The sequence below is a fragment of the Rosa rugosa genome, chromosome 3, assembly GCF_958449725.1.
Source record: "Rosa rugosa chromosome 3, drRosRugo1.1, whole genome shotgun sequence".
In the NCBI taxonomy this organism is placed as follows: Eukaryota; Viridiplantae; Streptophyta; class Magnoliopsida; order Rosales; family Rosaceae; genus Rosa; species Rosa rugosa.
The window spans coordinates 12,842,344-12,869,557 of NC_084822.1; the positions used below are offsets into that span (position 1 = coordinate 12,842,344).

The following is a 27,214-nucleotide window of genomic DNA, read 5'->3' on the forward strand; positions in this document are numbered from 1 at the left end:
GATTTTAGGCCGACACGAGTCGTCATGGTGCATAAGCATGACGGATTAAGCAAAATGTCGGCTGGATTTAAGCGATTTGAAAGATTGAAAGCAGGTTCTATCAATGGTTCCTTTCATCATCGATTGATCCAACTTCTATTGACTGAGTTAGTGATAATTGTTGGAGTTTAATTGTCATTTTCGCTCTATATCTCCCTTAAATACTGTCCACTGATTCTTAATGTAATAGTAATTTTTCGTGTAATGTTGATAAAGACATGAAGGAGTTCAATGGTCGTCCCTATAATCGATTAATCGACACAAATTAAAGAAGTTAACAATCAAACCGTAAGCAAGTACTTGTTTTGGTCATGTTGGAAAGTATCAAACTTGACAATGGCCTATGCAATTTACCACTTCATCTTCTTAACTCTTTAGTGTACGTAGAACTTTGTTTGAATGTGCATGTTATTCTGGTTCATTGCAGGATTAAACAGTTATATGTACAAGTTAAATTTGAAACTATAGATACTTAATAAATAAAATATTTATCAATTAAACTTAATATAGTAGTAAGATATTTCTCCTGAACAGAGAATTGTTTTGAGATTTCAAATATATCTAACATATAATCATATCTTTGGAGTCCCAATATTCAGAGTGCATGAAGTTATTTCTAATATGTGCACAGTACAAGCTTTTATAAATTCGCGTTTGAGTATGTATTGAAACTCCGAGTGTTGAAGATGAGGTGTATGAGATCTTTCAAGCTAAATATTATAATTACTTGCTTCCACTAAAGCAACAAAATATTTCTACATCTACACAAAACTATGGGCACGATAAATGAAATTGTTGGGAAGAAAAATATATTGTTAATAATGTAGATTATCCCCCTCAAATTTCTACATCTACAAAGAAATACTATAGTATTCACCAGCCACCACATAATAAGCTGCTGATACAAGCAAAACATACACATCTCGTCACCAAAATCTAAGATCTGTGATTGTATATAATAAACACAAGCCACTGTTGGGTGGGAAAAGAACCGATTTCTACTGATTTTCTTATGTGCATGTATTTCAATGTATTTACAAAGCCACAAAGGTATAGTTAGTAGGTAAGAATTATGTAGAGTTGTTTATAGCTGCCTTTTCTGAATAATTGAACAATAATTTTCCTACATCTATATCTGACTTTTGAGAGCAATCTCCCAACTCCATAAATTTAAGATCATCTGCATTTACGTAAACTGGTAATATAATAATATATTTTAGATCAAATTCAATCAAGAGATCGATTTCTGTTTCTTTGTCATTCTTTAACTTGGTGAAGTTTAATCAAGTCGTTTGCTGTCATTATTTTGGGCGGAAATCCTTCATTATGTGTGCGTAATCTTGTTCCCCCTTTTGAGTGATGGCTTCCACGTACATGTTAATCATGCAAACTCATCATACGATTCAATCTTTAATCATTTTGGACCAAAACATTTATTTATTTATTAGTTCATATAGATAAATATTTACACGAAATTAGTTTCTTACTATAAGACGATTTAGGCGTAAATACACATTTTTCGGATCCCAAAATAAGAGAGATCTATCAGTTTCATCGCAAGTGCTCATCAACTAGCGAGTTCTTTAATTTTTGACAGATTATATTAGCATATATTTTTATATATCAGATTTAAGGAAGGAAAAAGAAGGAAAAAAAAAAAAACGGGCTAAAGTTTCTTCTATATTCTTCCACGTACTTAAGAAGCATTGTGGCCGACCAGCCAATACTTGGAAAACCTGATAAAAGTCCGTACGTGTCAACTATCTAAAAGGGTTCCGGCTTAAAACAACAACTATTTGGAAAAGGTTATGGTAATCGAATCAAATCAAACCTAATTTAATTGGTGGTAGATTATTCTCACTAGATACGCATGCATAATAATTGACACATGGCTCAAGTGCGTGCGCAATCGGAGTTCCTTACTAAGAGTTGTACTGAATTAACTGAGCTCTTGAATGAGTGTTAAGGGCAAAACAACAAACCCTATCATGTAATGTTTTTGTGGTTTGTGGATGACTCTACGCATTATGAAGGTTGCAAGCATAACAACAAGTTTGTTCATAAGACCTAGTCAAATTGATGTTAAAATAGATTAGGAATAACATGCATGTTTGTTTTATGAAATTTGTGGAGTCTGTCCGATAATCACAGACACTAATTAAAGAAAAAAAATCAAGTAAACTAAGAGATTCAGTTAACATTGGGAGTCAAAAGTTTGCAGAATTCAGGCAGCTACCTAGCTGATCTCATCGCAATCTGCAGAATCATTATAAAAAGTACAAAAGCCGAAGTTGTTTACTAATCTAAACAATCAACTAATTAATTCGGGGAATGCCTCCAAATCATCAAGCACGTTTGCAAAACGATGAACAGAATCCTTTCCCTTTATTTTCTAGGTTATCAGATTTAGAGAGCACCAGAATAGAAAATTGAAGGTACAGAACTAGCTGGACAAGAATTGATGATGACAGTTTCTATGCAGATAAATGGTCATCTTTTTGTATAACTGAAACTAGTTTAGTATTTGTAATATTTAACATTAGAATTGATCTTGTTTGCTAGTCATCGAACACGTTCCCAGATCACCAAAACCAAGATATATATAGGGCCCTTCCACTAAGGGGTCTCTTTTTTGGTTAATTTGAGGGATTGATTATTACACCAACTTTTTGATTACCTATCAACATCTCTATATGGTCCAATATGAGTAGATCACTTTTGCAAATTTTTAGTTAAATTGGTTACCATTAAGGTATCGAACTATATTAAATCAATGGACGAATGAAATCTGTCCAACCTGAACCGTTCATATTTTTAATCATAAATCATAGTTATGAACGCCTTCATGGTCACCAATTTGGCTGAAAATTTGCAGAAGTGATCTATTTATATAAACTGAACAATGGAGATTTTGATATATAATATACAAGTTGGTCTAATGATCGATCCCTTAAAATGGTAAAAAAAAAATTCCCTCACTAGAACGGCCCTGTACACACACACACAGAGTCTTTCTATGCTAAGGACCTCCTTAGATTTTAATTTCCTTGAATAGACTCACTTTTTGATCGCATATTCACATCTTAACAGTTTAATTTTTAGGTATATATATGAGTAGATCATCTCTACAAATTTTCAGCCAAATTGATTATTGTTAAGACATTCAAAAATGCGATTTACAATTATGAATACGAACAGTTCAGGTTAAACAGATTCGGCTCATTCATTGATTTAATCTAGTTTGATACCTTAACGATCATCAATTTGGCTCAAAATTTGCAGAAGTGATCTGTACATTAGGACCTCAAAACTGAACGGTCGAAATGTGGATATGAGATCGAAAAGTGAGTCTATTCAAGGAAATCCTTAGATTTTAAAATTTAAGGAGGTCCTTAGCATAGATATATATATATATACAGATCCTATCCAGAGCGAGGTTAGGGTTTAGGGTCATTTTTCGGTCGTATATCTACATCTCAACCGTTCCGTTTTTAGGTACTAATGTATAGATCATCTCTGCAAAATTTCAACCAAATTGATGGTCTTTAAGGTCTCTAACTCGCTTAAACCAATGGACGAACTGAATCTGTCTAACCTGAACCGTACTAGCTTTAAGGCAGTTATCAATACCTTAACAACCATCAATTTGGCTGAAATTTTGTAGAGATGATCTATACATTAGTATCTAAAAACTGAACGGTTGAGATGTAGATATACGATCGAAAAGTGACCCTAAACCTTAACCTCGCTCTGAAATTTCAGAGCGAGGCCTCGCTGTGGATAGGATATATATATATATACACATACAGATTTTATCCAGAGCGGAGCTCCGCTTTGAAATTAACGTGTGAAGTTCTAATTTGGGGTCACTTTTCGGTCACATATCTAGATCTCGACCGTTCAGTTTTTAGGTACTAGTATATAAATCATCTCTGCAAATTTTCAGCCAAATTGATGATCGTTAAGGTATCTAACTCGCTTAAACCAATGGACGGACTGAATCTGTCAACTTGAACTGTACTAGCTTTAAGGCAGTTATCAATTGCTTAACGATCATCATTTTGGCTGAAAATTTGCAGAGATGATCTATACACTAGTATCTAAAAACTGAACGGTCGAGATGTGGATATGCGACCAAAAAGTGACCTAAAACTCGAACTTCACACGTTAATTTCAAAGCGGATAGGATCTGTATAGGATCTATCTATATATATATATATATATATATATATATATATATATATATATATATTACTTGATTTATAGACATATGACACAAAAATGGGGAGCGTGCATGCAGTATTAATTGAACAGTTGAATAATGCTAACAGAATATGGAGAGTGGGGGCGGCGGCGGCGGCGGTGCTATTTCTTAATCGAATACTATAACCAATTTGCAGAGTAGACCCTTAAGCCAAGTATTCTTCTTTTTCTTTTTCTCTGTCTAAAATGAATCTAGTTAAGTCACAACAATGTCTTCGTGGAATTCCCAAAATTCTACACAAGGATGGTATAGGGCGAGGCAAACTCCTAAACCCAATACCAGCAATTATGTCGATGTCCATGACTGCTTGCAAAGACGACATTGGCTTACGATCGTGTGAATGTATATTACTGTGAAACATGCTTTTTTAAAAATCTGATCTCATCGTTTTTCTATAAGAATCAGCACAAATAAGTGCTCAATGAAAGAGCTAAACTCTGCTAAAGAGTGTTTTGTTTTGTGGAATAAGAAGTCTTTGTTTGTAAGTTAGTTATTTGAAAAAGAAGATCACTGATTCAAATCTCACCTTTACATCATAAAAAAGAATGAACGAGGTTGGAGGAAAAAAATTATCGTTTCTACTTGAGAAAAAAAATGAGAAAAAAAGTAGGTCATTCAATAAAACTCAATCTTCAAATGAGTTTCGAATAACAAAATGATTTATTATTCTGTGATCTTACTTGATTAATCCACGAGATTCAGTTGTGCATTTCTATTCTTATGCTCACCTCTTCCGATTGATTTATGCCATATTCTATTATATATGTTAAGACTATTACAGGTTTTTTTTCTACTTCAAAAACAGTAGCAATCATCGTCTTCAAGTGTTAAAAAAGAAAAGAAAAGGATTAACATGTAAGATGTTTCATTCTTTTTACCTGTCTCATATTTGTTATATAAAATTCTGCAAATTGTTCTCACTTCTAAACCTCGTATATATCGTTAATCTCTCGTTTTGATTTTTTTTTTTCGGTATGGTATTGTTGAAAGATGTGACCTCAAATACGTATCAGTTTGCAACAAAAATATTAAATTACTCAAGACACAATATATGTGACTTTGAGATTGCCCTACTTGAAAAGAATTTCTGACTCCGCCCCTATCCGTTATTCTAAATTAAAATTCCAAGCCTAGTATGTGAATAAAAACAACTATTAATCATTGATAAATTAAATGATTTTCATAAGTGCAATTTTTTTTTTTTCAAATAAAAAACTCTTGAAACTTAGTATGCGCCTAGGCAAGAGCACCTATATATAGTTTCCAGGGTTAACCTACAAGATATTAGCATGCATGTCAACAGTAAGATAGACATGGGCATATGAATGGTTCCTATTCTTTGTACAAATATAGCTGCTTGTACCTGCGCTTGTCATTGATAACATGTACCATGCATGCTGCCAACAAAAACATATATACTAGCAATTTAAGCTTTCACGAAGAAAATGTAGTGCATCTCTATGAGCGGTTCAAAGTGCTATAATGGGTATGCAGGTCGATCAATCATTCTCAAAAGTTAGCCATCAATCAATTCAAAGCACAAAATTGAGGAACTACCAAATGCAATTCAGTTACTTGAAATTTTGTTGTATGATGGTTTTCCAGGTCCACCTTTAGTTTAGTTGGCTTGGTCCTGGCTCTTTGTTTGTTCTGTCAAGGGTTCTTCTTCCCCTTGGTTTTATTGATTGAGTGTTTCAAGTTGTCAAAAAAAAAAAAAATGCAATTCAGATAACGAAACTCATGTCGGCTTCAGCTGGATCGATCACATGGACGTATTGTCCAAACATCATTTGATACCGGAGTCTTAGCTATTGGCCAACCCGTACCTTGTCGAAAAAAAATCCCCAATTTGGTTATTTGAGTTTTCAAATGAGTATGATGTTTACCAAAGATCGATCTGAACATTAGTGTACGACCTAATTCTTTCTATACCAATTAATGTCTCCTTAATTATGACTCCGATACAGGGAATTGATTATAGGTAGGCATGGCTTAAATTTGGGGACACATTGTCAAATAGTACGTCCTAGTCCCAATCCTTTTCTTGTCCCCTTCACCATCTGGATTAGCCCTAGAAGCTTAATAAGGGATAACGTCTCTTGATGACTTTCGCAAGATGAGTCGACATACGCAGGAGATATCATATTAGTTGAGATAGGTTGAAAACTTGCATTTCACATCAAACCTGAAGTTTTTTAGAGGTTGAAAATCAAGTCATCCGGTATTAGGGATCCGAAAGTAAACAGTGTAGGGCCTGTTGATACTTGATAATCAATATGAATGACGATCATAGCTTTACGACAATTAGTTCATCAACGTCGCGAAGTCCTCGATCAAGTTGTCAATGCCTACTAGCAGGTATCTTTGTCAATATGTACAATTATTTGAGAGATTAATGAAGGTATACTTTTAAAAGATTAGTCGCAGCTGACAAGAAAATAAAGAACCACAAGAAGATCTAATCTTGAATTTAAGCCATTATTTCCAAGTTTCTTAAGGGTGAAATTCCTCCCTCAATTTTAGAGGGTTTCCAAGTGGCATGGGTATGGCTGTAGGAAGAAATTCCCAACTCAAAGACTTGTGGTTGATTTGTTTCACTTCAATATTGTGGTTTGTATGGAATACTAGAAAGAAAATGAGACATGAGGGCAATGTGAGTGATAGAAGTGAATTGGCATCCACCATTGATTGGTTGGGTTAAGATTAATTCTGATGGAGCTTGGAAGCATGATGAGGGGGTTGGAGGTTATGGAGCTGTGTTTAGGGATCATATGGGACGTTTTTTTGGAGCTTTTGCTTCTATTCTTGATATCCCTAGTTCCATTGTAGCAGAGGTGATGGCTGTGATTAAGGCAATTGAGTTGGCATGGGTTTGTGATTGGAAGCACATATGGCTAGAAGTTGACTCTTATTATTCTGGATTTTATTAAGTCTCATTTGTTGGTCCCCTGGCAACTTCGTATTAGCCGGCTCAAGTGCTTGTATCAGATTTCTCAAATGACTTTTCGTGTATTACATATTTTTTCGTGAAGGTATAGGTAGCTGATGCTTTGGCTAATTATGGTACGACTTCTCCTAATACGGTGTGGTTGGATGCTCCTCCATCTTTTATTTTATCACATTGTCAGAGTGACTAATTGAGTATTCCTCAATTTTTGATCACAATAGCTTGTTTTGTAGGGAGGTTTGGTTTGGTCTCCCTCCTAAGTTGAATAGCTTCTTACTTTTTTAATAAATTCAAATAAGGAAAGACCCCTTATTTGCTTCAGCTAAAATTTAAAAAAAAAATACAATAAGTTTCTTAACGGTTCGGCAATATGGGTTCTCCACTTTTTTCATCATTTTTTTTTTTAATTTTTTTATAAAGAGGATCAAAGGGTTCTCCACTTTTTTCATCATTAATTTCTCCTGGCTTTCGTCATTTTTCCAACCATGTGGATACAAGATACGTATCCTTACAAATTTATGGAAGCTGACTGATTTAACTGTCATTGAATTTATCATGTTACATATCGACCAAATTCAGTCTTACAATTCTACCATGGGACATGGGTGTGGATGCTCTAATAGATTGAACACTCCATAGCCTCCTAAATTTATTTTCTTCAATGAAATAATTTTCAAAAAAAAAAAAAAATGCAGAAGAAGCTGATCTATATCTATATCTATTAATCGAAAACTCTTGATCATTAATTATGAATTTATGACTATTATTTTCCATTTTGTGGTTTAGGCCAACCATTAATCTGAAAACCTAATAAAAAGGCGTTACGTGTCAACTACTTAAAAATGGTTCCGGCCAAAAACAACAACTATTAGAAAGGTTCATGTATACCATCAAACCAAACCTAATATGGGAGTAGATTATCTCTCACTGAGATACGTTGTATAATAATTATTTAATTGACACTTGGCTCAACAAAGTACGTACGTACGTGTGAAGTTGGAGTTCCTACGTTTAGGAGTTGTAGTAATCTGACTAAATTATCGAGTTCTTGAATGACTATGAACCTCTGCTAATCCTAGTCAAATTAAGGTTTAGATAACATACATGGGTGTTCCTTCTGTGAACTTATAATAATCATCATTTCAAGTACTTCAGGGCCTCTCTGAAAATCATAATACATTAATTAAAATGAAGAAAATCTAGTAAACTGCATGAGGTTTGCAGAATTCAGGCAGCTGATTATCGATCAATCTTTCCAAATTAGTGAAATTATTTACGAGAAATTGGTTACACACTAATCTAAACCTTAATCATCTTACTTAATTAGTTTAGGGATTGCCTCCAATTCCTCAAACACGTCTGCAGAACAATGAACAGAATCCATCCCCTCGATTATTTTAGGTTATCAAATTTATACGCAACATAATAGAAAATTGAAGGTGAAGAACCAGCTGGGCAAGGATTGATGATGACTGTTTCTATATTAAACACTGAAAAGGTCATAAAACGGTGATCGTATCTTCTTATATAACTCAAACAAACCTAATCGGTAATACAATTACTACTAGCTAGCTAGCCAGATTTGATATTGTGTGCCAATCATCAAACATGGTCCCCAAATCTGATATTTAACAAGAAGAATCAGAAGAGGGGATCGTGCAGCCATTAGAAAATGCTAAAAGAAATGAGAGTGATTTTCTTAAATCCAATATCATATTCTCTTTCGGAAATTTTCAAACCAGGAAAGATTGTTGCGGCTTCTTGTTTTAATAGTGCGGTTCATAAACGAGACTTTGAGGCCTTAAATAAAAACTTGGCCCAATTCATTTATGGATTTGGTGCTAATGTTTGACTTGGGATTGGGCTCCTTAGGCCTAATTGATATGTTGTTCCTACACTTGGGCCTGTTTGTGTCGATATGGCTGACAACCCAGGATTTGTTTTTTTAATTTTTTTTAATTATACTGCTAATTTGGATGGCGGATTTAGATACCTGTCCTTGTAATTTTTTTTTTTGGAGTGACAACATCATAAGCAATTGTTATCCTTGCCCATAACGTTTAATGCTAGGATCTTAGTGACTGCTAGAAACTGCCAATATGGTGTGAGTTATGGGCTTCCCTTGTCTCACTCTCAAGCAAATCAATCAGCATTTCCTATTTTGCTTCATCTAGCTTTAATCGGCCATACAATTTAATTGTAGCTAATTCTCGCAAAAAAGCCTAACTTGGATTGATTATGTGCCAATGCAAAGAAGTAAATAAATCTTTATCATATAACTTCCTTGCGCCAAAACAAATAGATTCAAACCAGCTCAAGCAATTGAAGAAATGGAAGACGATGTGGTGTTAGCTCAGTGGTTATAGCACCCACTACCTAGGATTCAAGTCCTGGGTTCGAGTCACCATGGGAGTAGGAGTGAAATCTTTTGATCATCCTTAAAGAGAAAGAAAGGAAGATGATGAAGAAATTGCTAAACCCAATCCACCCTAAGAGCAGCATAAGCTTAATGATCTGCCTCAGAATAGAACCCAAAGTGTATCTTTTCCCCTGTTCTCTTCTGTCTCTCTTTTTTCACCCAGCAATTCAACAAATGAGGTGGTGACGTGGTGGAGGAAAGAAAACATTTGGGTGGATAAGTAAATCCTGCAAAAATGTAGGGGCAAAATGGTCAATTGACTAAGGAATTTTACAGTTCATTTCTTCATAGGGCTTTAGAAGAGAAAATTGTTTACCTTTGTAACATCATCGGTTGAGTAGGTGTAGTTACTTAGGTAACACTATAAAAAAGAATTCAATTTGCCACGGCGCAAGGCCGTCGCCAAAAGCCAAATTGCCGTCGCAAAAGACCAACGGCGACGGCTAGGCGACGGCAAAATTGCCGTTGTCGTTGGTGGGGTCGCCATTGCTATTTGCGACGGCAATTACGCCGCCGCATGATTTTTGGCGACGGCATAATGGCGACGCCATCAACAATTTTGCCGTCGCCAAAGGTCATTGGCGACAGCAACATTGCCGTCGCAAAAATGCATATTATTGATTAAAAAAAAACCTGGCATGCAAATTTGCATACCAAGTTTTCTATTTTGAGCAAAAGAAGCCATATAAATCATAATTTCATATGTTTTTTTCACATTATTTCTATACATTTCATACAACTTCACCAATCTTGAAAATACAAAAACATTCAAAAATTAAAATACATAATGCTGATGCTCAGTAGGCTAAGTATCATGACCTACATAATCAGAATTCAAGCGCATAAGTTCAACCGCATTGGTATTCTTCTTTGCTTCATTCATTCATTGATAGCTATGTTCTTCTTTGTGTCTATCTCCTCCTCCACCACTCTTCTTCTCTCTATAGCAATAGGTCCTACACTGTAAAAATTCAGTTCTTGTAAACAAAATAAGTAGATTTAAGACAAGTATTTGAAAATGTGAAACTTGTGATTCAACAAAATCTGCATAGAGAGACTTGAACCAGATTTGATGCCACCACATATAAGGAGAGACTTGAACACATTGACAATATTGCAAATAAAAAACATATAAAACTGCTTCATCTTAGGCCGAAGTGTCATACTAAGACAAAAGGCATATAAAATTAACCAAAATGAAATAGCACTAGAGTTTAAGCCTTTGCAGTTACATTATCTGAATGATACAACTCCAGTCATTCAAACATAAAAACAACCTTTTCTCATTCCTGAGATATGCAAAAGAGGAGATAGGTACTCACTTTAACCATATTTCATGGAACATCATTTACCCAAATTCGGAGAAAAAAGCAGGTAAAAGGTCATGCATTTAGTGTAAATAAGAATCTGACTGCAGAGAATTCAAAAAAGGCCATGACCAAAACAAAAATGCTTCAGTCTCAGATAAGATTGGCTTACTTTTTCAGTTCAGGGGTGTGTCCTTTTGCAACAAATTTGGCTGTTTCATGAGGCTCGTAATTTGAAAGTGGTGGATCTCCTTTAAGCATCTGCTTAAAAGTTGAGAGTGATGCAATTAGATAGGATATAACATTTCGCATCATCATCAGAATGAAAATCATAATGCTTGAGTTGATTTGTTGAATGGCAAGTAATGTCAGTTATGTTGATTTCGCATCACCATATTGGTTGACCTATGAGAACTTCTGTTGTAAATTTGTCATCTGTACAAACACTATTAAAAATGAGAATTAAGATATTAAGATAAATACATTATTGAGTATTACAAATTTACAATCACTACAGCAACTAAAAGTGTCCATTAACCTTTGGTATAAAGTTTTACTCTTGCAAGTGACAGATCTTGGACTCAAATCCATACAAATACTCCAACACTAAAAGAGGTAGAAAGATGTAACGACCAAATCATAAATTATACTCAATCAAGTTGAGAAATTTTATAAATAATCCTTTATCAGCTCAAGTCAAGGGATTCCTTAACAATGTTAGTAAATTTCACCTTTTCAAATTATACTGGTGTTTGGACCAAAAATGAACATTTTGGCCTGACAAGGCGTGTCTTGGAGAAATTGAGCCAATGTCAGTGGCTCAAGCTATATATTGTCGACAAGCTCGAAATATATATTTAGAGGCTAAATAAAGCCTACTATGGAAGTATGACAAGTCAACTTTAGCATATTTTCCTACTTCGGCTAGGAAAAACCGAGCTAGACAAGGAAGGAGGGGTGGCAGACTAACCAAATGAAATCGAAATGTGCTGAAACTTTCCAGATCCATTCTAGACAGCCCAAGGATCATTTCTTATGAAGAGTGCAAGAACTTTTGTTGAGTGGAAGACCTTCAAACAATCAGCCCAATTTTCTACAGAAGCAAAACTGGAAAACTGGACCTGTAAGAGGTCCAGCAGCATTTTCGGCCCAACCACATGGAATAAAAATCTGAAATTTTACCAGGGTGATCTACACTCATAGTGGAACATTTCATATGAAGAAGTCGAAGGAATATAATGAAGTCTTGTTGGAGAAATAATTGAAGGAATAAAGGGACAGAAACTGACCTAAAACCAGCTCAATATTCACATGTTCATGTTTCCTACCCACATGAAGAAAGCTAGATGCTTTTCTTCTTTTCCTTGGATATATTTTTCAAGACAATCTCTTTAATAGATCATCATCACTTCCATGTTGTTGCACCTTCATGCCTTGCTTTCATTTCATCATTTCTCTATCTTTTCCATATTTTACAAATCACTTTCATATTCCACTTTCATTATTTTTCTTCCACTCATCATTTCACTCTTCTTTTTCTTCCCTATATAAACACCTTCTCTTCTCATTCTAAAACACACATTCACAACACAACAACAACATCTCTAAGATGATCTAAGTTCTCTCTAGAGCAAACCTCTCTAAGAGCAACTCCTCTCCCTCTCCTTCTCTTTCTCTTAGCGGTGATCTCACTCCTAGTCCTAGTCTTCTCAGAAGCCGACTTTCAGTGTCACCAAACCCTCTGTCAACGTGCTTCGGTCCTAGTCTCCTCGGGAGCCGACGGTAGTGCCGCGACCACAACGGTTACAGAACCAGCCAAGCAAGGGTAACGCCCTAGCAACCCAGCCAAGCTAAAGTCACGCTTTAGCAAGTTCTCCTCACTTCCCGGTGGTTCTCGCTCTGCTCTATCTACAACATCGAGTATCGATTGTGATTTTCAAGAAGCTCAGCAAAAGTCCTCACCACGAGGCAGAAAGAATCCCCATGACGAGGTTGGTGCTCTCCTCGTCTACAATCGCTTGAAAAGAAGTCAGGTCAAGGGACATCCCCGACGACCGCACCCGAACGGTGCTGGCACGCCCGCGCAGAAAAGAGACTGTTGACCAGCTGCAACAAAATTGGAGCCAAACATTTTGGCACACCCGGTGGGATAAGGTTAGAATTTCTTTTTTTCTCTTGAAGACATTCAACCACCGGGCTTCAAAATAAACATTTTGGCACGCCCAGTGGGACAAGGTCAGAAGTTTTTCTCTTGAAGCACATTCAACCACCGGGCTTCAAGCCAAACATTTTGGCACGCCCAGTGGGACAAGGTTAGAATTTTTTCTGTTGAAGACATTCAACCACCGGGCTTCAAAACAAACATTTTGGCACGCCCAGTGGGACCAGGTTAGAATTTTTTTTTTTCTCTTGAAGACATTCAACCACCGGCCTTCAAAACAAACATTTTGGCACGCCCAGTGGGACTACATCAGAGTCTTTTTGTGTTCACCATCATTGGGATGCCAGAGGAAAATCTTTACCAAAAGAAATTCCTGAAGTCATGGCGACGATAGAAGGCTATGTGCCCATTCCCATTCCGGAGAATGCGAGCATAGAGGAGCGACTTGCTATCTTTCAACAGAACACTGCTTCGTATTATGCGAATTTGAAAAATGTCCTGGCGGCGCAGCAGAAGAGGAGGGATGAACTTTTCCAATCAGCCCAACAAGATTCGTGGCAGACTTGGGAGCAGCTGGCCGACGTGACCCAACCAGCCCAAGAAAACCACCAGCAGTCGATGAATGTCGTTGCGACCCAGCACAAACAGACCACATCTGAGTTCACTACCTTACGCGAGGAAGGTTCCAGCTTGGCTAATTCGCAGCAAGACGAATTGGAATGTCAAAAACCTGCTCGCGAAGAGGTCATTTCTGAGACTAACTTGCCTATAGGTGGCAATCAACCTAAGGGTCTCACTGGTGAGTCACAGCCTTACACAGAGGCTGTGCATGGAGAAGGTCATCAACAAGATTGTTCTTCAGACAAGAAAATTGTCTCTGAACAAATATCTGATGTCTCCACTGATCAAGCCAAATATGTGGCTACTGATCAGATGCATGGGGGGCAAGATATGACCCATGATCATCCCTTTGATCAAGAGAAGTTGGCGACAGTTGGCGACAAAGCCGATCTTGGGACACCGTCATCTCCCAAATTGCAATTGAAGATCATGCCTCGTCAACCAACAAAGATACTTGGGGGGCAAGATTACCCCTCTCTCGAGCCAAATTCCTCCAAATTCTTCAAGGAGAAGTATCTTTGTTCTTTTCCTACAAGCTCTCACAGGAGGGATTTTTACCGTACAAATTTTTATACATCGGAGCTTGGAGTGAAGCATAGATGGCCTCCCCCGTGGCCTTCTGGAGGTTAGCCAAATATAGTGCTGCTAACTTCTTTCTTTGTTTTTAAATTTCCTGTCAATTTTCACTTTTCATTTTTATTTTCGTCATTTGTGAATCATAACGGAATAGGTGAAGTCTCTTTTGTTAATATTGGCCTAAACTCCTTATTGGTGCCTAGTTCAGGTCCCTTAAGGTTAAGGGCGGCTTTTATTAACACTTGTTGAACTGTCTTCATACTTATGACCTTTCTCATCTTAGTAAGTATAGCCTATGTGAAATGGTGTCTAGAAAGGGGACAACGTTCATGACAGGTTCTTGAATCCAGAAGTGCGTGCAAATGGGCCTAAACCACTATGTGGGAGTAGCTCATGCCAAAATGGATTCTGCCTCTCTTGTTCGCCCTCCCCCACCTGGCCATTTCAGTAAGGTTGCCCAAAGGATTTGAAAGAAAATTTGTGTCTAGACGACTATACTTGGGCCGCATGTCTAAACCTTGATTCACAATGTCTTATTAAAATTTTTAAAAAAAAAAAATACAAAAATACAAAAAGAGTTTCAAATTTGTGCGTCGCGGAGGATGCAAAAAAATTGTGTTCTTGCCTAATAGTGGCTGGAACTTGCTAATATACTTAAGAGGCCATTGGTATTGGTCTGGGCACATATACAAGAGGCATTTAATATGCCTAGTATGATATTAGCAGTGGAGGAGGTCAAATCAATATTTTTGCCAATAATGGTGGCGAAAGCTGGGTTGCGAATTGTTGGCAGCGAAGTGGTTTTAATTACATGGCCTCGCAAAGGATGGTTCACGAAGGAAGACTGGCGATTAATATATGTATGCTCACTATGTATAATTAAGAGGGAGAGAGGCTACTGTTCAAGTAATTTTAGTCAAGCCAATACAAGTGGCTTTGGAGCAACGACATTATAAGAGGAGTGCTGATTCAAGACCTCTTCAGTCAAGACGAGGACCTTTGACTTCGAGGTCTGGGGGGCAATGTTTGGACCCAAAATGAACATTTTGGCCTGACAAGGCGTGTCTTGGAGAAATTGAGCAAATGTCAGTGGCTCAAGCTATATATTGTCGACAAGCTCGAAATATATATTTAGAGGCTAAATAAAGCCTACTATGGAAGTATGACAAGTCAACTTTAGCATATTTTCCTACTTCGGCTAGGAAAAACCGAGCTAGACAAGGAAGGAGGGGTGGCAGACTAACCAAATGAAATCGAAATGTGCTGAAACTTTCCAGATCCATTCTAGACAGCCCAAGGATCATTTCTTATGAAGAGTGCAAGAACTTTTGTTGAGTGGAAGGCCTTCAAACAATCAGCCCAATTTTCTACAGAAGCAAAACTGGAAAACTGGACCTGTAAGAGGTCCAGCAGCATTTTCGGCCCAACCACATGGAATAAAAATCTGAAATTTTACCAGGGTGATCTACACTCATAGTGGAACATTTCATATGAAGAAGTCGAAGGAATATAATGAAGTCTTGTTGGAGAAATAATTGAAGGAATAAAGGGACAGAAACTGACCTAAAACCAGCTCAATATTCACATGTTCATGTTTCCTACCCACATGAAGAAAGCTAGATGCTTTTCTTCTTTTCCTTGGATATATTTTTCAAGACAATCTCTTTAATAGATCATCATCACTTCCATGTTGTTGCACCTTCATGCCTTGCTTTCATTTCATCATTTCTCTATCTTTTCCATATTTTACAAATCACTTTCATATTCCACTTTCATTATTTTTCTTCCACTCATCATTTCACTCTTCTTTTTCTTCCCTATATAAACACCTTCTCTTCTCATTCTAAAACACACATTCACAACACAACAACAACATCTCTAAGATGATCTAAGTTCTCTCTAGAGCAAACCTCTCTAAGAGCAACTCCTCTCCCTCTCCTTCTCTTTCTCTTAGCGGTGATCTCACTCCTAGTCCTAGTCTTCTCAGAAGCCGACTTTCAGTGTCACCAAACCCTCTGTCAACGTGCTTCGGTCCTAGTCTCCTCGGGAGCCGACGGTAGTGCCGCGACCACAACGGTTACAGAACCAGCCAAGCAAGGGTAACGCCCTAGCAACCCAGCCAAGCTAAAGTCACGCTTTAGCAAGTTCTCCTCACTTCCCGGTGGTTCTCGCTCTGCTCGATCTACAACATCGAGTATCGATTGTGATTTTCAAGAAGCTCAGCAAAAGTCCTCACCACGAGGCAGAAAGAATCCCCATGACGAGGTTGGTGCTCTCCTCGTCTACAATCGCTTGAAAAGAAGTCAGGTCAAGGGACATCCCCGACGACCGCACCCGAACGGTGCTGGCACGCCCGCGCAGAAAAGAGACTGTTGACCAGCTGCAACAAAATTGGAGCCAAACAACTGGTTCCCATGTAGCATTTATAAATTTGTAGTTGTCATGAAGCATATACTTAAAAGTTATAAGAAACTAACCCTGTTAGATCTCTCATTTGCAGCTGCTTACTTTCTGCCTCTCCACTTTTCTTTTCTTCCAACCTCTCAAAGAACTGGCATAGAACTTGACATTAAGTCATTAACCAAATAAAAAAAACCCTCAACCATTTAATGAACCACAGCAGGAGGAAAAAACAATAACTTCAATAACAATTCATACCTCTTTCCGTCTTGCTGCTCTTTCTTCACCATGATTAAGGCTAAAAGGACAGGAAAGGACAGGACTTGATGGGACCTCGTGGTTTGCTTCCATTTGCAGCAAGAGATTGACTGCCAAACAATCAATTCCATGATGTTATAAAATTGTTGCTAGTTATATAATTGTTGCCAGTTAACTTTATAACAATTATAAGTAGCTGGAACAATGAAAACTTTTCCAGGAAGACGAACAGCTACAAATCTATCTATTTTTATAAAGTTAACACATAAAACGAAGCATGCCAAATTTCTATGATCAAAACATAACAATTCCTTCAACAAAGTCAATATGAAATGTCCAATCCTAGTGAACAATGGATGCACAGAAAGTTGACACAGAATTTGATAAAAATAAAATTGCTTCTGTACAGAAATCCATTATAATCTATGACCAACTTTCAAACCATAAGCAGCCAAATCTCCAAGATAGTTCAAGGTATGCTGAGAAAATCACTTTACACCATGAAAATAGTACATGGGGCAATAATTCCATGAAGATCGATTAAACTCTCCCATGAGTTTTCATGTGGGGGCAATATGTTCTTGTGCAAATTGACCTCCGCTTTCCTTAAATTGCAATGATGCATCAAAATTCAACAAAATGTGAGACTTTTCACACTTTGTTGCACATCCATTTTGAAATATTTGTCAACAGTACAGATCCCTTCACTAAATTAGGTGTGGCAAATAAAGAATTCATTGTACACTAAAGAAATTTCACCTATGTATCAAAAACGTTCAACCTGTTTCACCAGCCAAAAGGTGTTGTGCAGAATTTAATCCACTATTCCTGCTACCTGGAATCCAAAGGCAAGTGCATATATCAGTTAAGTAATCATTAGAAGCTTAAAGATAATCTCTTTCTCTTTATTATGATAAATTAAACATCAATTCCTGTAACCCAAAGCATTTTATATGTAACTATTGAATTCAAAACCTGAATCCATAGATAAATGTACAACAATCTATAAATTAAACAAAATAAAGGCTTCATGCCTCAATATAAGCTAGATGATAAGAATCACTATTTTAAGGAATTAAACAAATAAGGGGGAAAAAAATTCATCAGAATCAGCATTCAGGCCAACTCCCAAATCCCCCATTCTACACAATCAAATCCCCATTTTGCAACCCATTGCCTGTTTCAGCCTCATGGATCTGGGTTTGTACTTCTTTATCGACATGCAGCCACAAATAGCTATGAACCCATAAAAGTAAGCAATACCCAGATTGAATTCGGAAATTTCTCAAAAGCAGAAATTTTGATCAGGCAATGAAAAACTCTTCAAAAGAAAACAACATTACCTGCCCAAAAACAATCTTCCTTCATATATCTATTTGTATATATTGGGAGTTTAGGGGCTTACACTAAACAGTTGATTAAGCGGCATGAGAGAGAATTAGAACTCCAAAGATTCCAACCAAGAATCCTAAACTGAAACCCATCTTAGCTCTGGTCTCCAGCCAGCTAGAGCTCCCCGAAAACCGACTCACCGTCGTCGTTTACGATAAGCGACCCAATTGACTCTTTTGCAGGTAAGGGATCTAGATCTGAACGATACCCCCAAAAGATTTCCCCAATCTGGTTTGCCGATAAGGAAGAGCTTAGACAGAAGTATTGGCGGAAGATGGGATTTGCGATGAGGGAGAGAGAGGGTGGACAAGAGAGACGAAGAGATCGGACTCCGTTTTGAGAGAGTTTTTTTCTCTTTTTGAGCAGAGGGTGATTGTCGTGGTTTTCATACCACGGGAAGAATTGAAGAAACGCGACGGCATGTCTTTTACAGTCGCAAACTCTTAGTATTTTAGTTTTACTACGGCTAACTCTTGCCGAAGTAAACCATTGGGTTTGCCACGCCCAGTGGCGACGGCAGTTGTTACCGTCGCAAATATTTTGCACAATGGCGACCCCTCAGTTTTTGCCGTCGCAAAAGAGAAGGCATTGGCGACGGCAATTGAAGGCCGACGCAAATTGGTGAAGCTAACACAATTCTTTTTTGTAGTGTAATGACCTTCTATCATACGATCCTGATCACATGGTCAGCAACTGACCATGGATTTTTTGGTCACTGACCGTCCGATTGAGATCGGACGGTTGACAGCTCTCATCTTAAATCTCATTACTTAGCTGTCAACCGTCCGATCTCAATCGAACGGTCAGTGACCAGAAAATCCATGGTCAGTTGCTGACCATGTGATCAGGACTGTCTATCATATATATCCTTATTAGGTGGTCGTTATATGTAATTTTCATCTCTGATGAATATAATTGTCGTCATTCATAAGTTGAGCAGTACAAACTTAGTCTTAGAGTCCCACACCGCATAATGCACGGAAAAGAGCTCACCGGCCACTTAAAGCACGGGGCACATTATGTGGTCATTCACATCAAAAAGGGTCGGTTATGTCTGTGAGTCTTTCCAAAGAGGCAAAGATAGAATAATAACATACTTTGCCTAGGTTTCTCATTATTATCGCAGTACTCATCGTGCTCTATGCACTAACCTCAACCAACTATACTTAGCCCACGCCCTTGAGCCATAGCATAAAGACATATTTTAAGGGCACCTACAAGTCTACAACAAGGCTGTTTCTGGGTATCATAATTAGAGTTTCCGATGCGGGAAGTGGAGGCCGGAGGGTTAATTAAGGGAGGGAATAATGGTATAAAAGAAGTTGTAGAGTAGACTAGTCCATAGTCCGCCATTGTATATAAGTATATAACTATATATAAATAATAGTTTTTCTACTAGGTTTTTTTTTTTTGTTTTCTAGTGGCTACTCCACCTATTTTACAAAGCATTTTGCTTGGGGCAATGATGCATTCAATGTGGTTCTAAATCTAGTTTAAGGTTGTGGCATGCCCTAAATAGGAGTATTAAACGCATCATCTTGATCTTCCACATATAATTTTGTCTATTTGCAGCCAATAAGGAGTGTGATATTGTGATCGATCATAAAAGGCAGGTGATTCGATCATGACTGGGGAGATGATCAATGAGTGCATCTGAATTTTAGAGAATTTTTGTTATTCCGGAAGACAAAGTGAATGGAATTTTCCATCTTGTTGTAGTTGTTATTGAAGAAGATGATGATGAAAAACGAGGTAAAAGTCGATGTGAGATGTGCAAAAAGAAAAAATCGGTTTGCTGCAAATTTGCCGTTCGATGTCATAATGCTAATTATTATACAATTCTGAGAAGGGAACAACGCTAGGAATTAAACTCGTATAGGCTTTTTTTGGGCTTTCGACATCGTTTTGGGCCTCAAAACTGCAATTTACTACTTTCCAGCAATAAAGGTTTTTAGTTCAATTTGGATTTAAAATTTGTGGGCTTGTAGGATTGATTGTTAGTCCCCTAGGGTTTCTTTTCTCCTATATAAGCAACCTTAAAAGAGTGATCTTTCATACTTTATCAATCAAATTAAGGCCCCGTTTGGGATTGCTTCACTTTTAAAAAAATCAGCTTTTGTTCAAAATTTTAGATTTTATTGCGTTTGGTAAATAAATAAAAAGCAACTTCAATTGAAAGTTATAGGTCACTGACAACAGATTTTAGAAGCAGGTTGCTTTTAGAAACTGTTGTGGATCAAAACACACTCTGCAGTTGTTTTATGTACTGACAGCACTTTTAAAAATATTATTTACCAAACACAAAACTGTTTTAATTCACAGCTGATTATTCTCACAACACAGCAGCAGCAGCAGTTTTTTTTTTAAAATTACAGCAATCCCAAACTAGCCCTAAGAGTTTTCTCTTGTTCTCTGGTGACTCCAAGTTTATTTGTTCTAGAGTTTATTGCTTGTAAACTCAGTTTACCTTCGACTGCATCAGGCTGGCTTTAGCCGACACACTTTCATCACTACTAATGTTATTCAATCTGTAATTCAGGCTTAGAGTTAAGGATGTGGTAGGTAACTGAACTAGTCAAGGTCTTAAACTAGTGAATTTCGTTGTATTTCAAGTTACCAGCTGGTATTCATCTGCTGGGCAAGTTAATCATGTTTTGAGATGGGATCTCGATCTACTTCCCACATGGCGGGGAAGAAAACACTCAATTCTCTAATCGTTATAAAAGAGAGCCAAGACAAAGATATCAAGCATCTTTGCGCTTGAGGTTCTAACCCATCGAGGCACGTCTATTGCTGGTTGAAAACTATTTCCAAACCCCCTGGGTCTGGGTTAAGCCCAGTGCCCTCGAGAATTTCTGGAATGGCTCCCTTTGGGTAAAAGCCCTCCAAATTGTTAGTCAAATTTTTATCCCTTTAGTATAAAACCGAACTCCATTCAACTTGTTCCATCTCCAATATTGGAACAAGAGGCAGGAAGTGTAAGCAAGTTTGTATCAATGGATGACTTAGCTAAACCCTAAATTGAAACCTGATATGGATTGTTCTCTATTTTCAGTACTCATTCTGCTGCTGCATTGGGTTTTGTTACTCGCAATTGAAAAAATATTAGACAGACTAGTTCCATACTGAATTTATTGTACAGCTGAGCCAGCACAAATTTGCATCCAATTTGTGAGAAATGTTCGGAGTATGGTGACGCTGCAGAACGAGAACTGTTGATTAGGGATATTGTTGGCCCTAATGATGAAATGATAACTTATTGGTAAGAATTCTTGGTTGATTCTCCAGTCCGTACTTGCTTTTAAGATGAATACATATCGGGGATCCACTGATTTTGTGAGATTCATCAGTAATTATTGTGATCTCCACATTGCACTAGCAGGATGCTTGATAATCGATTATCCACTAACGGGTTTTGTTTGTTTGAGAACAATGATAAGGAATTAACAAATTAGAACCGCAAGAAATTAATCGATCATGTGATACACGACTATTTTCTTGGAAGTCGTAATATATATGGACCACCGCCGGATATGTCAATCTTCGGGGCCGGATATCTGTCCCGACTCCTGAGGCTCTGAGCTGATCGAGATAAGATCTGCAGGAGCTACTGCTCTAGGAATAAGCATGGCCTACTTTTACAACTTACATTCCTCCTTTTTTACTCCAACTTTTACGATTCCTATATTTTCTAACACTTCGTGTAGCACACCGATTTGACATTCTTGGGGCAAGACAGATTGTATGAAGCTGTTTGTCAGTTTCTTCATTAATTATCATACCATACTTTCACACAAATGAAACCAAAACTGCGCTTAGAACTGTGTAGGTTTCACATGTATCTCTTCAGTGGACCATCTGAAATTCTATGTGTTTTTCACATTTTAGTAACTGGACAAATATATCAATTGGGTCGTGTGTGGTTCAATTCGATCGGCTGCTCTGATCGATGAGATTGATCGACAATTAGATATGCCAGATGTGAATATGAGGAAAACCTGTGATTGCCATTTTTGGCATATCCACATCAATAATATCACTCATTTTGTCCGGGCTCAAATCGTTTTTCATGTGGAAGGGAGAGACTTCCCGGCTATAGGCTAATGTATGTTTTACGACCTCTCTTCTCTCATGGAGAGATCTTCTTCACCCGCCGATGAATGCTAGCATGGGTGCTTGTGGGGTGGCTTTGGGGATTTTACTATATAAAAGGAATGCGATTTTGGTTCGTAGATAGGATGTATAGGGAAGTGGTCGGTGATCGATATGGCATCCAGATCCAACTCTCTTTTTTTCCCCTCATTATTTGAGCTAATTCTAGAAATTTTTTAACTAAACACTTCATTGTTGAAAATAAAGGTTTTTTTATTCAAAGTTGAAGACAATCAGGTGGAAAAAACTATTGCAAACATGGCCACTTATGTCAAATTAAATTATCAAATACACGTGCTTTCTTCTTCTTTTGAAGGGTTAGGGTTAGGGTTTATTATATGCGTATTATTATTAATCCTCATTATCATCAAAGGACAAACAATCAATTTTTTTTTTTTTTTGAAAGGGGTTTGGAATCCAGCCTAGCTGGGAGGCTCAGCCCCACGCCCGGTTCCATTTATTAAATTAATAGTAGAATTTTGCATCGGGGGGGACATAAAACCTGAACCCCGAGCTACAGTAGAACAGTTGCAATAATCCTCATAGAGAACATCCTGAATGATTGCAGGTGTCTCAGCTAACCATACATCATCAATGAAACCACTACTAGCAAGGTGAGCAAGCCTATCCGCTACACCATTTGCTTCACAGTAAATATGTCGAATTCTAACAGATTGAAAAGCAGTAATATACTCCCTACAATCATCTAAAACTCGACTTACCTCAGAGAAATTCTTCTCTCGACTATTGAGAGCAGAAATCAGGATGGCAGAGTCGCTTTCAACATCTATGTCAGTCCAACCTTGGTGAATACCAAGAAGTAAGCCAGCCCTACACGCCTCAGCTTCCATATTAAGAACCGAGTGTGCATGTAGAAAAGTCCTGGCCAAAGCAGCAATACCCATACCAGCATCATTCCTGACAACTACCCCAATACCTCCACAATCAATTAGATGAAAAGAGATGTGCAAATAATTAAATCCACAACATATACAGAGACTACTATTATGACACGAGTTTATTCTGATCAACTTCATATGGGACACTGGACTCATGAAAATTCATTAGATTAAATTCTTTTCATACAATTGTATGAATCTCGATCAATATATAGTCAATATTGGCACTCAATATATAGTAAAAATTAACAAAACTGCTACATGCGATTTGTTTGTTTTTATGTGATCAACTGGTCATAAGATAGAGTAGAAATTATGAACTTTGGACATTTTGGACATTAAGATGTTCTAAATTAATAAGACACATCTTCCATGCATATGTGTTTGATTCCATTGGATACAATGAAAGATAAATTCTTCATCGTAAATAGTACAAAAAAAAAAAAAAGATAATGTAGATATATGCAGACAAAAATGGTCCAATATCGTATTCATTTTCCTTGAAACATACAGCTCCATTTATTCCATGTGGTTAATTTTCTCTGCCCCAAACCTCCAAACACAAACAAATGACATGTCTATAAATGCACACTTGCAATTTCTTTTGTGGTATCAACTACAAAACCCACATCCCAATTAATCTCTAGATTCTAGATCATCACAAGGTCCTTCAAGCAATGGCTTCATCATCTTCTTCTGATAACAAACCAAACCTTCCTCTGAAAAAAATTCCTGGTGACTATGGCTTGCCCTTGTTTGGCCCTATCAAAGATCGTTACGACTTTTTTTACAACCAAGGCAGAGACGACTTCTTCAAAACCCGAATGGCAAAGTACAAGTCCACAGTTTTCCGAACCAACATGCCTCCCGGTCCCTTCATTGCCTCGAATCCAAAGGTTGTCGTAGTTCTTGACGCCAAAAGCTTTCCTATCCTCTTCGACAATTCGAGAGTAGAAAAACGTAACATATTTGATGGCACTTACATGCCTTCCACTTCCTTCACCGGTGGCTATCGCATTTGCTCTTTTCTCGACCCTTCGGAACCCAAACACACTTCTCTCAAAAACTTCTTCTTGTCTCTACTCTCTGCTCGCCACAACAATGTTATCCCACTTTTCCAAACTCACTTCTCCGACCTCTTTGTCAAGGCCGAAGCTCAACTGGCCAAAGATGACAAATCGGACTTCAACTCACTCAATGACCAAACTTCCTTCAACTTCATCTTTGAGCTGTTCTTCGGTCAAAACCCATCAAGTACACCATTGGGATCCAAAGGCGCAACCCTTGTCACACTCTGGCTCTTACCCCAACTCACTCCTCAGATAACACTGGGATTGCCCAAGTTGCTGAACGTTCTAGAAGATTTATTGCTGCACACGTTTCCCTTTCCCGCCCTTCTCGTCAAACCCGCTTATAACAAGCTCTACAAGGCTTTTTATGAGTCCGCAGCCAAGGCTTTGGAAGAGGCTGAGGGTACTTTTGGGATTTCAAAAGACGAAGCTTGCCACAACCTGATCTTCATGGTGTGCTTCAATGCTTATGGTGGCATGAAGCTCTTATTCCCTATTTTGCTGAAGTGGGTTTGTTTAGCTGGAGAGGATCTCCACGGCAAGCTCCGAGAGGAAATAAGGGCCGCTGTTAAAGATGCTGGAGGTAAGGTTACTCTTGCAGCGTTGGATAAGATGACATTGACCAAGTCGGTGGTTTATGAAGCTCTGAGGATTGATCCTGCGGTCCCGTTCCAGTATGCGAAGGCCAAGGAGGATCTGATAATCAACAGCCACGATGCCAGTTTTCAGATCAAGAAGGGAGAAGTGATCTTCGGATATCAGACCATTGCCACTAGAGATCCAAAGATCTTCGAGAGGCCTGAGGAGTTTGTAGGAGATAGGTTTGTTGGGGATGGAGAGAAGCTATTGAAGTACGTGTGGTGGTCCAACGGCCCGGAGACGGAGAACCCAACGGCCGCGAATAAGATTTGCGCGGGGAAGGACCTGGTTGTGCTGATGAACAGGATACTGTTGGTCGAGTTCTTCCTTCGTTATGACACTTTTACTGCCGATATTGGCACCTTTTTGTTGGGACCAAAAGTGACGTTTAAAACCTTGACCAAGGCTTCATCATGAATCTGATCCTGATTTCTACGTAATAGTACTGTTATTTTCGGATTTGTATCCCAGAAAATGCATGAATAAGCTGGCTAGGGTTTCTGTAATGTTTGCCATCTAGACACACACACACACGTATCTGCATTGTAGTATTGTACTAAAAATAAAGCTGTTTGTCAGCTATGCATAATGATAGCGTCTACCATTTGTTTGATGCATATCATAATAGAGAAGATCATTGTCTACCAGGGAAGTGTGATTAATAAGTGTGATTAATAATTTTGTATTATTATTATCACGATCTGTTTTAAAATTTTAAGATTTATTTTTTTGAAATACTGTTTTCAAGATTTTGTATTAGGGCAATGATGAGCCTCAATCTTAGGTGTCATACCATGTCACCTACATAGATGATGTGTTTGCCAAATCATACCATGTAATTCTTAAGTAAAAATACCATCTTATCATTTCATAATCTAATGGCTCTAAATTAAATTATCGAGAAATTTAGAAATAATGGAATCTAAAATTCCATCAATTCAATTTATTAATGATATTTTCTTACCTCTTCAATTACCAGATTTCATAGGTTAGAATTACAATTTCAATATATTTTCTTTCTATTTTTGTGGATCTAATTTAATTGTTGACTTTTATAATTAACTTGTTAGTGTAAGGTAGCTAACCTTCCAATAATTTTATTGGGTTCTTGACCAAAAGCACCAAAATAACCAAAAATTATCCCACTTACCCCAGCAACAGTTTTTTCTTCCCACCTACACAATTTAACAACAAATGACTATTTTGCCCTAAACACAATTAATAAATTACAGCTTCACCACTCAATATCAATCTCTCTGACTCTCTCTCCTCTCTCCCCTCTCCCCCATCTCTCCCAACTGACCTCCGGCTCTCTCTCCTCTGGCTCCGGCGATCGACCCAGTCCTCTCTCTCCTCTAGCTCCGGCGATCGACCCAGTCCTCTCTCTCCTCTGGCTTCGGCGCTCGACATGACCCTCTCTCTCTCCCCTCCAGCTCTGGTGACGACGCAGCAACTTGGAGATTGGAGGAGTCCGGCTTCGTTTCCGGTTTCATGTGGTGTCGCCTTCCGTCCTCACCGCCCTCAGGGGCATCGCCGCGGACCTCAGCGCCGCCCTCAAAACGATGTCGTCTTACTCCAAAGGCAAAATCTTCGTCCTCATCCACTGCCTCTCCCTCTGCAAATCCCTCAACGAAAACACCGTCACCGTCGCCGTCTCCGGCTGGCTGGCCCTCCTCGACTCCGCCGTCAAGGACCTCCCCGATCTCCTCAAAAAAATCGCCGATCTCTCCAGAGACATGAAGCAAGCTCAATTCAAAGTAAGTGAAGTAATCCAAGCTCTGTAAATCAATTCCTCACTGTTGTTCGAAATTGAACCTCTCAGTATTGAAATTTAGGTCACAGAGAACGAAGAGAGAACTGATTTGGACCAGGCCGATCCCGTCACGGCGAAGCAGACGACCATCATCCACGGAGGACGTCAGCGACATGGAAATGAGTGAATCAGATCGGGTTTCCTCTGGGCTCGAGCTCCCGGAGGACGTCAGCGACATCATCCACGATCTTTGCCTCGCCGGAAGACTACTTCCGGTCTCGGGTCTGCAGTCGGAAAGATGGGAGAAGATGACATGG

The 27,214-nt window shown here is 38.1% G+C and overlaps 1 protein-coding gene, 1 long non-coding RNA gene and 1 other non-coding gene across 4 annotated transcripts; 2 read left to right on the plus strand and 1 right to left on the minus strand.

Moving 5' to 3' along the window:
- Positions 1 to 10,403: 10,403 nt before the first annotated feature.
- Positions 10,404 to 17,588, minus strand: LOC133735912 (uncharacterized). 2 transcript variants are annotated; one of them, XR_009859342.1, is made up of 5 exons: positions 17,506 to 17,588; positions 16,993 to 17,102; positions 16,812 to 16,885; positions 11,149 to 11,237; positions 10,404 to 10,630 (listed from the first exon to the last, which is right to left on the minus strand). It is a non-coding gene; the product is annotated as an uncharacterized LOC133735912 (long non-coding RNA). The 2 variants fall into 2 exon arrangements; XR_009859343.1 differs by having other exon boundaries at positions 11,149 to 11,411.
- Positions 17,589 to 21,134: 3,546 nt separating this feature from the next.
- Positions 21,135 to 21,267, plus strand: LOC133741610 (U4 spliceosomal RNA). Its single transcript, XR_009862053.1, has one exon. It is a non-coding gene; the product is annotated as a U4 spliceosomal RNA (small nuclear RNA).
- A 2,798-nt stretch (positions 21,268 to 24,065) lies between these two features.
- On the plus strand, positions 24,066 to 25,881 carry LOC133740386 (allene oxide synthase-like). The gene has a single exon (XM_062168337.1). It carries the CDS (start codon positions 24,113 to 24,115, stop codon positions 25,559 to 25,561), a length of 1,449 nt encoding a protein of 482 aa, XP_062024321.1. The 5' UTR covers positions 24,066 to 24,112; the 3' UTR covers positions 25,562 to 25,881.
- The last annotated feature ends 1,333 nt before the right edge of the window (positions 25,882 to 27,214 follow it).